Source organism: Plasmodium gaboni, chromosome 7 (assembly GCF_001602025.1).
Source record: "Plasmodium gaboni strain SY75 chromosome 7, whole genome shotgun sequence".
NCBI classification, from domain to species: Eukaryota; Apicomplexa; class Aconoidasida; order Haemosporida; family Plasmodiidae; genus Plasmodium; species Plasmodium gaboni.
Window position 1 is genome coordinate 1,069,788 of NC_031487.1, and position 14,296 is coordinate 1,084,083.

Here is a 14,296-nt window from a genome sequence, read left to right on the forward strand (position 1 = left end):
TTTATATTATATAAAAAATAAATTTATTATTATTATTTTAAAATTTTAAATATTTAAATATATTAAAAAATAATATTTTTATAACATTTTTTTTTTTTTTTTTTTTTTTTTTTTTTTTTGTACATATATATAATATATAATAAATCTTATTATATTATTATTATAAGGGTACTTTTTTCTATGTTAATATTTTAAAAAGGTTACATAGATTTTTTTACATATATTATTTTTTAAACAGATTGAATAATAAATAAAATTTGAGAGGTCTTGTTGCGCAACCAACATTGTGATATATAAAATTATATATTTATTAAAAGGTTTTTTATATTTTATAAAATGCCTCAAAGAATATAATTATATAATAATGAATTTATGTATGTTATGAGATTTATCAAGAAATAAAAAAAAAAAAAAAAAAAAAAAATGGTAGCAAAATATTATTTTTATATGTATTTAATATTTTAATTCTTAAAAAAAAAATAAATAAATTTTTATTTTATATATGCAAAAAAGCGTTCATAATTAAAATAATTTTATTCAACATTAATTGATGTTGATTTTTTTATAAATATAAAAAAAATAATAAAATTATATATTAATTTTAACGAATTGTATTATTTTATAATAATAAATATAAATAAAGAAAGGGGTTATATATAATATTTATATATTATATATTGGCATAAAAATAGGATGAACTAAAAATAAAAAATCTTTGTATATATTTATAAATCTATACGAAATTCCATATATTTATATATAAATCTATACGAAATTCCATATATTTATATATAGTAATACATGAATATAAATATAAAATTTTAATTAAAATATTATATATAATATTATAAATATATATAATTAATAATATTTATTCTTTATTATTATATAACAAAAAAAATTAAAAATCAACATATTCTTATATTATTATATATTTTTAAAAATTATTATGTATATTATTATTAAAGCAAAGAAAATAAATGAGAATTTTATAATATTTGTTACATATTATTTATTGTTTTTTTTTTTCCCCCATGTTTTCTAAAAATAAACAATTTTATAAAAGCATAAAAAATAAAAAAAAAATGAAAACTATATATATATATATATATATAACGTTAAAATATAAATAGAATTTTACAACAATATTGAGGCTAATATAAATTAATATATTTTATTATCAAGAAAATGTAACCACCCCAAAAAAATAAAATAACATAAAATACATAAATTAAATACTTAATTAATTATTCTATTATTATTTAATTAGAACATGAATATGTGATATTCGATTTATTATTTAATCAATTAAATATTAAAAACAAGAAAAAAAAGGGATGCATTATAAGTTTATATGGTAACATATATGAAAAATATATATATATATATATATATATATCACATTATTATATATATATGTATATATATTACAAAAGATGTGTTTATTTTAGTTTTCTATATAAAATGGTATATATATATATGTTGTTATTAAATTTATATATTAAAATGGTTGTAATCATAATATATTATTAAAGAATTGTTCTAAATATTTCTGATTATAAAATTATTAATGTGTGTATAAAATAAAGAAACAAAATAAACATATATAAAATAAAAGGATAAAAAAAAACAAATTTATTAAGTATATCAACATTTTAAATTATATATATATGTATATATATTACAAAAGATGTGTTTATTTTAGTTTTCTATATAAAATGTTATATATGTTATTATTAAATTTATATATTAAAATGGTTGTAATTATAATATATTATTAAAGAATTGTTCTAAATATTTCTGATTATAAAATTATTAACGTGTGTATAAAATAAAGAAACAAAATAAACATATATAAAATAAAAGGATAAAAAAAAACAAATTTATTAAGTATATCAACATTTTAAATTATTATTAACGTGTGTATAAAATAAAGAAACAAAATAAACATATATAAAATAAAAGGATAAAAAAAAACAAATTTATTAAGTATATCAACATTTTAAATTAAATAAATTATATAAATATATGTGTAATTTTATAGAACGGTATACTTTTTTTTTCCATTTATTTTTTATTTTATTTTATTTATTTATTTATTTATTTATTTTTGAATCGTTATAATTTTTACATAAAAAAAAAAATAAAAAATTACAAGTATCACTAAGCAAATATTTAAAATTTTTTTTTTGATATATATAATTTTATAATTTATATAGCCTTTTTCAATTTTTTCTTTTTTTTTTTTTTTTTTTTTATATTTGCCTTTTAATATATATAAATGTTTAAATAAAAAATAAATGAGAAAATGAATAAAATGTTATGAATATAAATATATATTTTTTGTAAATATATAATTTATTTAACCCCTTTGTTTTTTGTGTTTATTTTTTTTTTGTCATTTAAAAGTGTACACCAAAAAGTATTTATATATTCTACATGTAATCTTTAAATTAAAAATGGTATTATAAATATAGTATTTTGTAAAATATAATATAATATTTATAATAATTACCCAAAAAAAAAAAAAAAAAAAAATTATATGTAATAAAATAAATAAATGAAAAAAAAATATATTTGTTATATTATCTTCATTTATATAATAATATCCATTAAAGAATAATCTTATTTTCTTTTTAAAAAAATACAATTTTAAAACTTCTTTTATAATCTCAATTAAAAAAAATATTAAAACTATATAAAGAGATACTCACAAAAAAAAAAGCAAACATATAATTATTATTGTACCTTATTTTACAATAAATAAAAAATTGTGAAAAGAAATATTTTTTGACGTGATTATATTTTGTATTTTTTTTTTTTTTTTTATATAAGACGAATTTAAATTTTACTATATTAATGAAACCAAAAAAAAACAAAAAAACAAAAAAAAAAAGGAGAAAAATTAAAAATTAAAAATTAAAAATATTTTATATATACATAATAAAATATATATATAATATATATATTTTTAAAGTAAAAAAAAATAATAAATATAAAGACCATATAAGGTTCACGTACCAATTTTTTTTTTTTGATATTTTATTATTTTTAAAAGTATATATAAAAAATTATGTGAATATATAAATATTTAATGATGTTACGTTTTATATATATAAAATATTATATATTATATATATATATATATATTATATACATATATATATTAATATTATATAATATTATTATATATAAAATATAATTTATTTATAAAGATTTAGTAGAGAACCTACAAAAAATATATAACATATATTAATAATTTTAAAAATAACGTATTTTAAATTTAATAAATTTTTTATAAAAACACTGCAAATAGAATATATTTTTTTTCTTTTTTTAAAATAGATTTGGTTTATGCCTTTTTTTTTTTTTTTTTACATATATAAAAAAAAAAAAATAATAATAAATAACTTTAAGAATATGAATTGAATGTTATAAGAATGAATATAATTTTTATTTATAGGAAATATATTTTATATGTATTTTTTTTTTTTTTATATATATTTTTTTAAAAAGTTTTGAAAATAATCTATATAAAAGAAAATATTGAAATATATAATATATATAATATAAATGTAGATATTTCTTGATTATATATATATATATATATATATATAATATATGTGGTAGAAGGAAACTGTAGGAAAAAAATTTTTAAAAAGAAAGTATAAATGAAGAAATATATGAAATATTATGAAAGACCTTATATATATATATATTGATATATAATAATACATTCTTATATACCATAATTTATTATATTTTTCATAATATATATATATGTACATATTTCATTATATGATTAAAGAAATCATTTAATTATTATGATTGTATAGTTATGTTTAGATTTTGTTGATTTATTTTTAATAATATTTGGTTATTTCATTTATATTTGTTGTTGCATTTTCTTATCCATTCTTTTCATAATTTTATAATATAATGTAATGTATTAATACCCGGATTTGTTATATGTATTCCTATCCCCCAACTGTGTTCTGTAAAATTCCCGTATTATTTATAAATTAATAATTAATATTAGGTTTTGTTGTATATATATGTATATATATTATTTATAAATTGAAATTGTGTATGTTTAAAATATATATAGATAAATATATACATTGATATATACATATATATATATATATATATATATATAGATACATAAGATATCATTTAGATTCCCTTATTGTTAAGTGTATTTATGAGAACCATTCCATAACAGAAATAGTTATATGGACAAGAAGTATTTTTATATTAGTTTAAATATTAATATTCTTTTATAATATATTATAGTAATATAAAATAGAACATGCTTTTTTTTAAGGATCCCCAATTTTTATTATCAAAAAAATCAATACGTTTGAATAATGTCGTAAATAATAAGAAATCATCGATTAATTCATTCAATCATAAGGAATTTAAGAAATATGAAAGCAGAAAATTTGTAATATTATTGTCACCTGTATATTCTGCTTTGTCTGTTCTTATAATTATTGTATACATCGTATTACTAGTAAGTTATATATTAAAAATATAAATATGCATGAATTGTTATTATATAATATATATATATTAAGATAATTGCGGTGTATATATTTATGTATATATATATATATATGTGTGTGTGCATATATTTTTACTTTTTATTTTTTTTATAGAATATATTTTCACAGGAGTATGCTATAACTAAAGGATTTCCAATAAACAACAGATATTTGAGGAATTTGGGAGAAAAATTTGAAGAAGGTGGTATAAATTTTATCGACCTACATAATACATTTGCGCCCACAAAAACATCAAGTTCGAGTAGCTATAATACTGAAGCTCCAGAGAGAAAAGAAAATCCCAAAGTACCATCTGGATCTTTTTCGTATAGACCAGAAAAAAAACACGATAGTTTTGAAAATGAAGGTTATTATAGAGCATCATCAGGATCACTTTTTAATTCACCTGAGAATTTCCAAGGAGGTTATAAAAATGAGGAGAATCCTAGAGGACCATCAGGATCAATTTTCAGTTCGCCTGATAATTTTCAAGGATCTCTTAAAACTAAGGAAAATTTTGGAGTACTATCGGGATCATTTTCTTATACATCTGAGAATATTCAAGGAGCTCGTAAAACTGAGGAAGGTTCTAGAATATCATCAGGATCATTTATCATTAGACCTGAAAATATTCAAGGAACTACTAAAAATGAAGAAAGTTTTAGAATATCATCGGGATCATTTTTTAATTCACCTCAAAATATTCAAGGAACTCTTAAAAATGAAGAAAATCCTAGAATGCCATCAGGAACATTTTTCGTCGGAACTGAAAATATACAAGGAGTTCATAAAACTGAGGAGAATAATAGAATACCACCAAAATCACTTCTTAATACATCTGAGAATTTTCAAGGAATTGGTAAAGATGATGAAAATACTAGAGCATCATCAAGATCACATTTCAGTAGACCAGAAAATTTTCAAGGAACTAGTAAAACTGAGAAAAATTTTACAGTAGGTTCTGGAATAACGTTTAATAATTTTACAAATATTAAGGGAAATCTCAATGGAAATGAAATGGATCCTTGGGAGCAACAAGGATTATTTTATAGTGAAAATTTTAGTAATCAACAGGATGCAAAAAAAAACGATGTAAATCCTAAAATGCCAAAAGGAACATTTTTTAATAATCCTGAAAATTTTAGAGGAACACAAAAAAAAGAACAAGACACTAATAAATCACACGGGTTGTTTAATAATGATTATTACAATTCTAGTGGAACTAAAAAAACAGAAGAAAATAATAGATATACCTCAGGATCATTTTTTAATGGAAATGATAATTATCAAACATCCTATAAAACTGAAGAAAATCTTCAAATGCCAAAGGGTTCATTTTTTAGTGGTCCTGAAAATTATAGGGAAACAGATAAGAAAAATAATAATTTAAGAACAACATCAGGATCAAATTCAAATCGAAATGAAAATTACTTAGGAACCTTGGATAGCAAATATTATCCTCATATGCAAGAAGAACCATTTTATAGTGGTCAAGATAATTATAGAGGAAAACCAAATTCAGATGAATATTCTGGGAAGCAAAGTGATGTATATAATAATAATAATTATAAAGGAGGTAATGGAAAGAATGTAAGAGAAGAGTATCCTAGAAAACAAACAGGAAGTTTTTATGATCCTGAAAAATTTCATGGACTAAATGAAATCGATAATTTTTCTACAACATCATTAGGAGTAGATTATAATGATCCTCAAAATTATAAAGGACATAGTCATAATGTTTATAATTATGAAGAATTCAATGAATGGGATTATAGAAATCATAATCCATATGATGGAAATTATGATGTTTATCAAGGTAGTGATACAATAGAAACCAATTATTATGTCCCAAATGATTATAATGGAAAGAAACAGAGGAATGAAGATCAAGACTATTTGTCAGAATCTATGTATTATGGTAATACTGATTCTAAAGGAAATAACATAACTAAGGAAGATGAGGAATTGTTAAAATCCTTTTATAATAGTTTAAACCATAATAAAGAATTTAAAAAAAAAGAAGAAAAACCTAGCAAACCACGAGACCAAACAAATACTAAACGCAGCGCTCAACAAAAATCTAAAGAATCAAAAATATCTGATGTGCGTAAAAAATTTTTCGATCTAAATAATGAAATAACGGAAGAAAATTTAACTGAAATGGTTAGATCTTTAGATAATATTCCAACTATTAATGATATTCTCCATATATGGTGGCAATTACGTGAAGTGGAAAGACATAAATTTGCTATGATGCAATATCGTTTAATGAAATACATTGGACATTTAACAAATACATATGATTTAAATGAAGACTTTGCAAAAGATCTGTGGGTTGCTTATAGCAAATATATTACGACTAAGCTAGAAAAGAAGGAGAATTTTTATAATAAAGTTTTTTATTCATTTATTAAAAGAGATGCTGTTACAAGACATGCTTTGGAATGTTTTCTAAGTGATTGTATTAAATCCTTTCATCAATATATAATATATTTAAATAAAAAATGTCAAGATAGAATAGCTGTTGAAGTTATTGAAAGAGTGAATTCGAGAAAAGTACCTTTGTCTATAACAATGGGGGAATAATATCAAAAGATATTTTTTATATTTAAATGTATAATATATTTTCTATAGGATGTGGAATATATTAAAGGTAGAACCCAAACAAAAAAAAAAAAAAAATTAAAAAAAAAAAATTAAAAAAAAAAAATATTATATGTATAATTAATATACATTTACCATCATAATAGGACGACATATGGGTAAATATATCATATTTTTGTATTTAAACATAAAACATTAATTATATATATATATATATATATATATATACCTCATATTTGGATTTATTCTACAACCAATATATTTATAAATTTTATAAGTTTGATATAAAGGATTGGAATTTGTATATGTATAATTATATTTATTTGTATACATTTATTATTTTTTTTAATAATACACATATAATTAAATATTTACATAAATAATTATATATATATAAATATTTATTTATATTTTTTGGATCCTTCTCTATAGTTTTTGCCTTTTTATTTATTTATCTATTTATTTATTTATATATATATATATATATATATATATATATTTATATTTATATATTTTATTTATTTTTTTTTTTATCGTCTCATTTGTTATTTTAAAAACTTTAAAAAAAAAAAATAAATAAAATAAAATATTTTTTATTTTATAATATCAAATCTTCATTATAAGTCTAATGTAATATTGAAGAATGCTACATAATGTAGGAATATATGTGTATATTTATATGTTTATGATGGTTCTTATTATACTGTAAAAAAAAAAAAAATATTACATATAAAATATAAGAATAGCATATATGAATATAAAAGCTAAGATAAAATACTAATTGAAAAAAAAAAAAAAAAACCAAAAAAAATAAAAAAAAAAAAGATAGAGAAATAGAATAAAAAATGTATTTTTTGTATATATTATATATATCATTATAATAATAAAAAGGTTATGTCAATAATGTATATATATATATATATATATATATATATATATGTATGTTTATATTTGTTAAATTAATAAATTAAATAATATTATGGAAAAAAAAAAAAAAAATTTCTTCCTTAAGAATTTTTATTTGCTTTATGTTTTAATGATAAGAATAGAATGTTAATATTATTCAAATAGAAAAATTATTAAAATTATGATTCTAACTATTAAATATATTATAAAAACAATTCCTAAAATTGCAAGTGATATTGCAACAAAGAATAAAGCTTTAAGTCTTTCTCTATCCTCTCTATTTAATTCATTAAGAAATTGGAATATTTGATATTTATTACGTAAATAATTAACTCTATGTTTATTCATTCTTTCAAAAAATTTTTCAAAAATTTTTATAAAATTTTTATTAGCTACATCACCTTGTTTGTTTTGAGCATTAGAATTTTTAGAATTATCTTTATCATTCATATTTGCTCTTTCTTTTCTAAGTTGTTTTTCATGCAATGAAATATCTTCATTATCATTTAATTCATTTAATTGTTCATGTGATACTTCAGATACTGTATGATCATAATATATTTCTTCTAATATATTATTTACTACAGTTCCATCATATTCTGCTTTGTTATCAGTATTCATGTCTTCCAATGCTCGTTCATAATCATTTTTTATTTCTAATAATTTTTTGTCATATGCATTATCTAATACATAATAAAAATTATTATCACTTTTATTTTGTTTCGTATTTTCTGTTTCTTCTCCAAAGCTTTGAATATTATAAGGATCCACTCCAATTAGAGAGGGTCCATTTAATTCATATTCATTATTATTATTTTCTACTTCACCTAATAGTCTAATAAATTTTCCATGTTCTTTTCTATTATTAACTTTGTAATTTTTATTTGAAGAATTATTTTTTGAAAGCTACAAAAGTAAAAATATATATATATATATATATATATATATATGTATACATTTTCATATAAAATGAACTTTTTAAAAAATTAATAATATATATATAAATATTATGTATTTTTTTAATTTTTTTTTTTTTTTTTTTTTTTTTACCTCATCAAAATAGTTCACTTCTGTTGTGTGTAGAATGGTACATAAGACTAGTTCAAGAAACAAAAGGAATAATTTTATTTTATTATTAGTTACATATTTTTTTAAATTCCTTTTTGTTTCTAGACCATTTTTATTATTTGTCTTTTTAAAATTTCGTTCACTTTTCACAAGAGATATTTTATTAAATTTTTTATGAACCATGTTGTGTATTTTTAATTTTTTTATAAAAATTAATGGATCAAAAAAGAAAAAAATATATGAAGAATTAAATATGCATAGTTTAGAAATAAGAAAAATATAGATATAAATATTGAAAATATAATAATAATGACATAAAAAATTGGAAATTAATTATTTTGATATATATAATTAGAATTGATACAAGAATTATATATAATAAATTTGATAATACATAAAATTATAATATTACTAATTAATTAAAAAAAAAAAATTAAAGTAAAGAAAAATAAAACTAGTAGTTTAAAAAGATTCATATATTAAATGATAATAAATATATTTTTTCATTTTTTTTAATATGTTTCAAAATTATGTATAATAATATGGTACTTGTATTTTTAGAAATAAAATTACAAGGTTGTAAACAGAATATCTATGTATTTTTTGTAAACCAAAAAAAATATATATATATATATATATATATATATAATATATAATAATTTCAATGAAATAAGTTAATTCTATTTACAAATACATTATTATTTAAAATAATATATATATGAATTTATTATAATATTATATTTATATATATTGTTAATGAATATAATAATATATATATTTATACATTATAGTAATATAATTTTTTTTTTTTTTTTTTTTTTTTTTTTTATTTTATTTTTTTTTATAACCATATTTATTTTATTATTAAATATATATATAATATAACTATTAAAAATATATTTTCATATTTAATATTAAAAAAAAAAAATTATAACCAATGAAAACAAAACTTTCATATAGTATTATATAATATTATTTTTCATATGCATGCAAGAATAAAAAAATAAAAATATAAGTATTCATTATTACAATGAATACAACAGTACAATAAAATAATATTTTGAACATAAAAATATATATAATTACTCTATAAGAACAAAAAAAAAAAAAAAAAAAAAAAAAAAAAAAGATAACAAAAATTATATATTATAAATATATATTTTATAATATATATTTTTTAATATTAATGAAGGAGTATAAAAAAAAATATTTAAATATAAATTAAACACTAAAAATTTATAAATAACTACAAGGAATACAAATTTTAATATAATTATTAAAAAAATTACATAAAATTTATTTATATTTTTATTAAAAAAAAATAAGGAAAAATGTAATTTAACAAAAATTTGCAACCAATTATTTTTGAAGAAAGGAAATATATATATATGTATATTTTAATTATACTTTTAATAAAGTATAAAAGTAACTATATTAATTTTTTATATTTTTTTTAAATATTATATTTATAATAAAATATATCCCCACCCTCAAAAAAAAAAAAAAATTATTACATTAAAGTAATTATTATGAATAAATATTATATTTGAAGTATATATACACATATATGAACATTTTATAGGGAATTATCCTACACAGAGTTTGTATAATTTTTGATTTATTCTATTCATAAAAATCTCTTAACATTTACAATAATTATATATTAAATCTACAATTGTTTATTACTTATTTATCAATTAAATAATTAAATTATTGAGATATATATTTAATTATTTTCTTTATATAATAAAAATAATTTCTTACACATATTCTATATGTGAAAAAAAAAATATGGAAGTTATTTATTTTATTTTTTTTTTTATTTTGATTTTAAATATAATAAATATAAATCCATACGTAAGGAATAGAATTTCTTGGTTTCATTTGTTATAGCTTTATAATATATATCATAGATTTTTTTATCTTTTATTAGCTGAATATTTTATTTTACGTATTTTTTCATTAATTCTAAAATGTTTTTATTCAGAAATTATGAAGAATCTTTATCAAAAAGGTTGATAGTATATATATATATATATATATATATTAAATAATTTAATTTTTTTTTAAAAATATTATTTTTGTCCTATTGAAAATAATCCATGTAAAAATAATAGCAATTTTTTTTTTCTTTTTTTTTTTTTGTGGAGGGGGTGAAGTTTAGAGAAAATATAACAAATATTACATGTGTTGATATTAATAGTTTTATATAAGGATAATTACATTTAATATCTATAATAATATTATTTTGATTTAGTTCTTCTTATTGTGTAATATTCTTTTCTTGTAATGTAGGATAGTTGAAATTTACATATAAATAAATATTATGTTAGTAATATGTATAACCCATATTCTTGTTTTAAGATTATTAAGTTGGTATTTTATTCATGTAAGTATTATATTTTTTATTTATAATAAATTATAATTCATGTGATTTCTGTGTGTCAATATGAATGAATCCTAGCTTTATATTGATTTTACTTTTACCCATATATATTGTCTAAAGTAATAAAAATATAATATAATCTTAATGAATTTCCTATAATATTATAGTTAGTATATTATATAATGAGTACAATGATAGTATTCATATTATTAATATAATTTATTTTAATGATATATCATAGTTATAATATTTTGAAAATATTAAAAAATAATGTTTCTTTAATAATTGACATTATAATATTTATATAATTATATATGTCTTTTTTTTTTTTTTTTTTTGATTTTGTTTAACTCTTTTATATGATAACATTATTTGTTCTTTACTTTTAAATTAATTCAGTTATTTTATATTATATATTATATCTTTTTAATTTTGTTTTTATTATTTTAGCAGAATTAGTATAAATGGTTATATATTTATATAAGATATTACCGACTTTGAATGAACATATTATAATATTTGATATACAAATTAATATTAAAGAATACAATAGTTGTAAATAATGATATAATATATTTAAAATTTATAGACTAACTTATAAAATAAATAAAGTTCATGTAAAAATCTTTTGTACCTTAATTTTTATATATTAAACGATAATACATATATATATATATATATATATATATATATATATACATATATATATATATATTATAAGAGGATTATATTATAAATTTTATATGGTTAAATATGCAAGTATTAGGGACTTTTAATATTTTATTATTATATTATAGTATTACTGTCACTTAAAATATAGTTTTCTTTATACATTTAAATTGTTATTATAAAAATGTATTCATAAAATGAACATATCAAAATAATGACCTATATTAGAAATCATATTATGTAATATTATTTTATATAAATTTTTTGTTTAAAAATATATAAAAAAGTATATTTAATAATGATTTAATATTAAATGTGTGTTAATAAAAGGTATTATTATTACATAATAAAAAATATATACATATATATATATATATATATATATGCATAATATTATATAATATGTAAATATTGATGAGGGAGGTAGAAAAAAAAAAAAAAAAAAAAAAACTTGTCATATATCATTAGGCATACATTTTTCTTTTTTAAAACGTATTTTAATCCTTTAATAAACCGTATAGAACTATTTCATGAAATTATTTGAATTTACAAATAATTCTTAAGAATTATAAAGATAAGAGAATATAACATTTATGGGTATCAACAATATCATATGTTAAAAAGAAAAATGAATTTTATTAGTTAATTTTTCAAGTTATAATTATGTGTTAATATAGTTTATTATTTTATATAGAAAATATATATATTCTAATCTATATAATATTAATTAATATTATAAAAAGGGAAAATTTTTTTAAACCACATATTTTAACTATTATCATTAATTATATTTTATAAAATAAATAAAAACATATAATAATAATAACTTGGTAATATTATATAAATTAAATGCTATCTTATTAAATATAATATTTTTAAAAATTATATTTATATATATATATATATATATATATATATTATATACATAATGAATTCTGAATTTTATTATATTATATTATATTTTATTTTTTGTGGGAACTGGAGGGGTTATTTAAATTATGGGTAATTTTTATGAAAAGGATAATCATTTTAAATTTGGGAAATTAAATTTATGGTTTATTAGTGAATTTGTATATTAAAAGGAAATGAATAATATCATAATAAAAATTTTATGCCTAATATATTTATAATAATAATGAAATGCTTTTAGTGTACCCTTTATTTAATATAATTTTATTTTAGTATATATTTTATTAATTAATTATTTTATTTTATTTTATTATTTTTTTTTTTATAAATAAAATTCTAATGTGTTATGATTTTGTTACCCCTCTTACCCTTTTAGATATGATGTAAATATTATTTTTTAGATCATATTTAATATGAATTATAAATATTATATTATATATATTTTTTAAATAAGGAAAAATCTTATTATACAAATTAATAATAAAAAAGAATTAAATTTCTTATATTAAAATTATTTAGAATTAATTGACTTTTAGTATAAAATAAAAAAAAAGAAAAATTAAAATAAATGATTTCTCTTAATTTTAAAGAGTATTTTATTATTTTTTTTATTGCATGTACTTGATGTAAATAAATTTAATATGGGGAAATGAATTAATATTTCTGGGTATACAGTATTAAATAAGTAAATAGGTGTAGTCCAGAAATAGTAAATCCATATATAAAACACAAGAAAGAAAAGAGTATTAAATATTCATTTACAATTGTTATATACATGATTATATTTGTTTTAACTTATTTTATAATTAAAATATTTATAAGTAAATTATTTTAAGAATAAAATTCATATTTAACTTTATATTACAAAAAAAAATTATATATAATAATAATATATACATATATATATATATATATATATATATATATATAATAATAATAATAAATAATATAAATGTTTTATTATATTTTATCATAAATTCCTTATTTATATATTTTTAAAATAAAATTTATGTAGTAATATATTAATAAATATATATATAAGATTATATCACTACATATATATAATATATATATATAGTGTTTTTTTATATTATTTTTAACATTTTTATTAATTTTTTCTTTTCTTAATATTATTTTTTATTATTATTATATATATATATATGTATATATTATTATTATATATAATTTTTTTTTGTAATATAAAGTT

General features: G+C 16.0%; 2 protein-coding genes across 2 annotated transcripts; one reads left to right on the top strand and one right to left on the bottom strand.

Moving 5' to 3' along the window:
* Nucleotides 1-4,312: 4,312 nt before the first annotated feature.
* On the top strand, nt 4,313-7,133 carry PGSY75_0731100 (EMP1-trafficking protein; the record flags this gene model as incomplete). Its single annotated transcript, XM_018785145.1, has 2 exons — nt 4,313-4,516; nt 4,662-7,133. 2 exons carry the CDS (start codon nt 4,313-4,315, stop codon nt 7,131-7,133), a joined length of 2,676 nt encoding a protein of 891 aa, XP_018642646.1.
* A 1,077-nt stretch (nt 7,134-8,210) lies between these two features.
* Nucleotides 8,211-9,308, bottom strand: PGSY75_0731200 (putative exported protein; the record flags this gene model as incomplete). The annotated part of the gene is made up of 2 exons (XM_018785146.1): nt 8,211-8,963; nt 9,108-9,308. The coding sequence occupies 2 exons, from the start codon at nt 9,306-9,308 to the stop codon at nt 8,211-8,213; spliced, it is 954 nt and encodes a 317-aa protein (XP_018642647.1).
* Between the last annotated feature and the right edge of the window lie 4,988 nt (nt 9,309-14,296).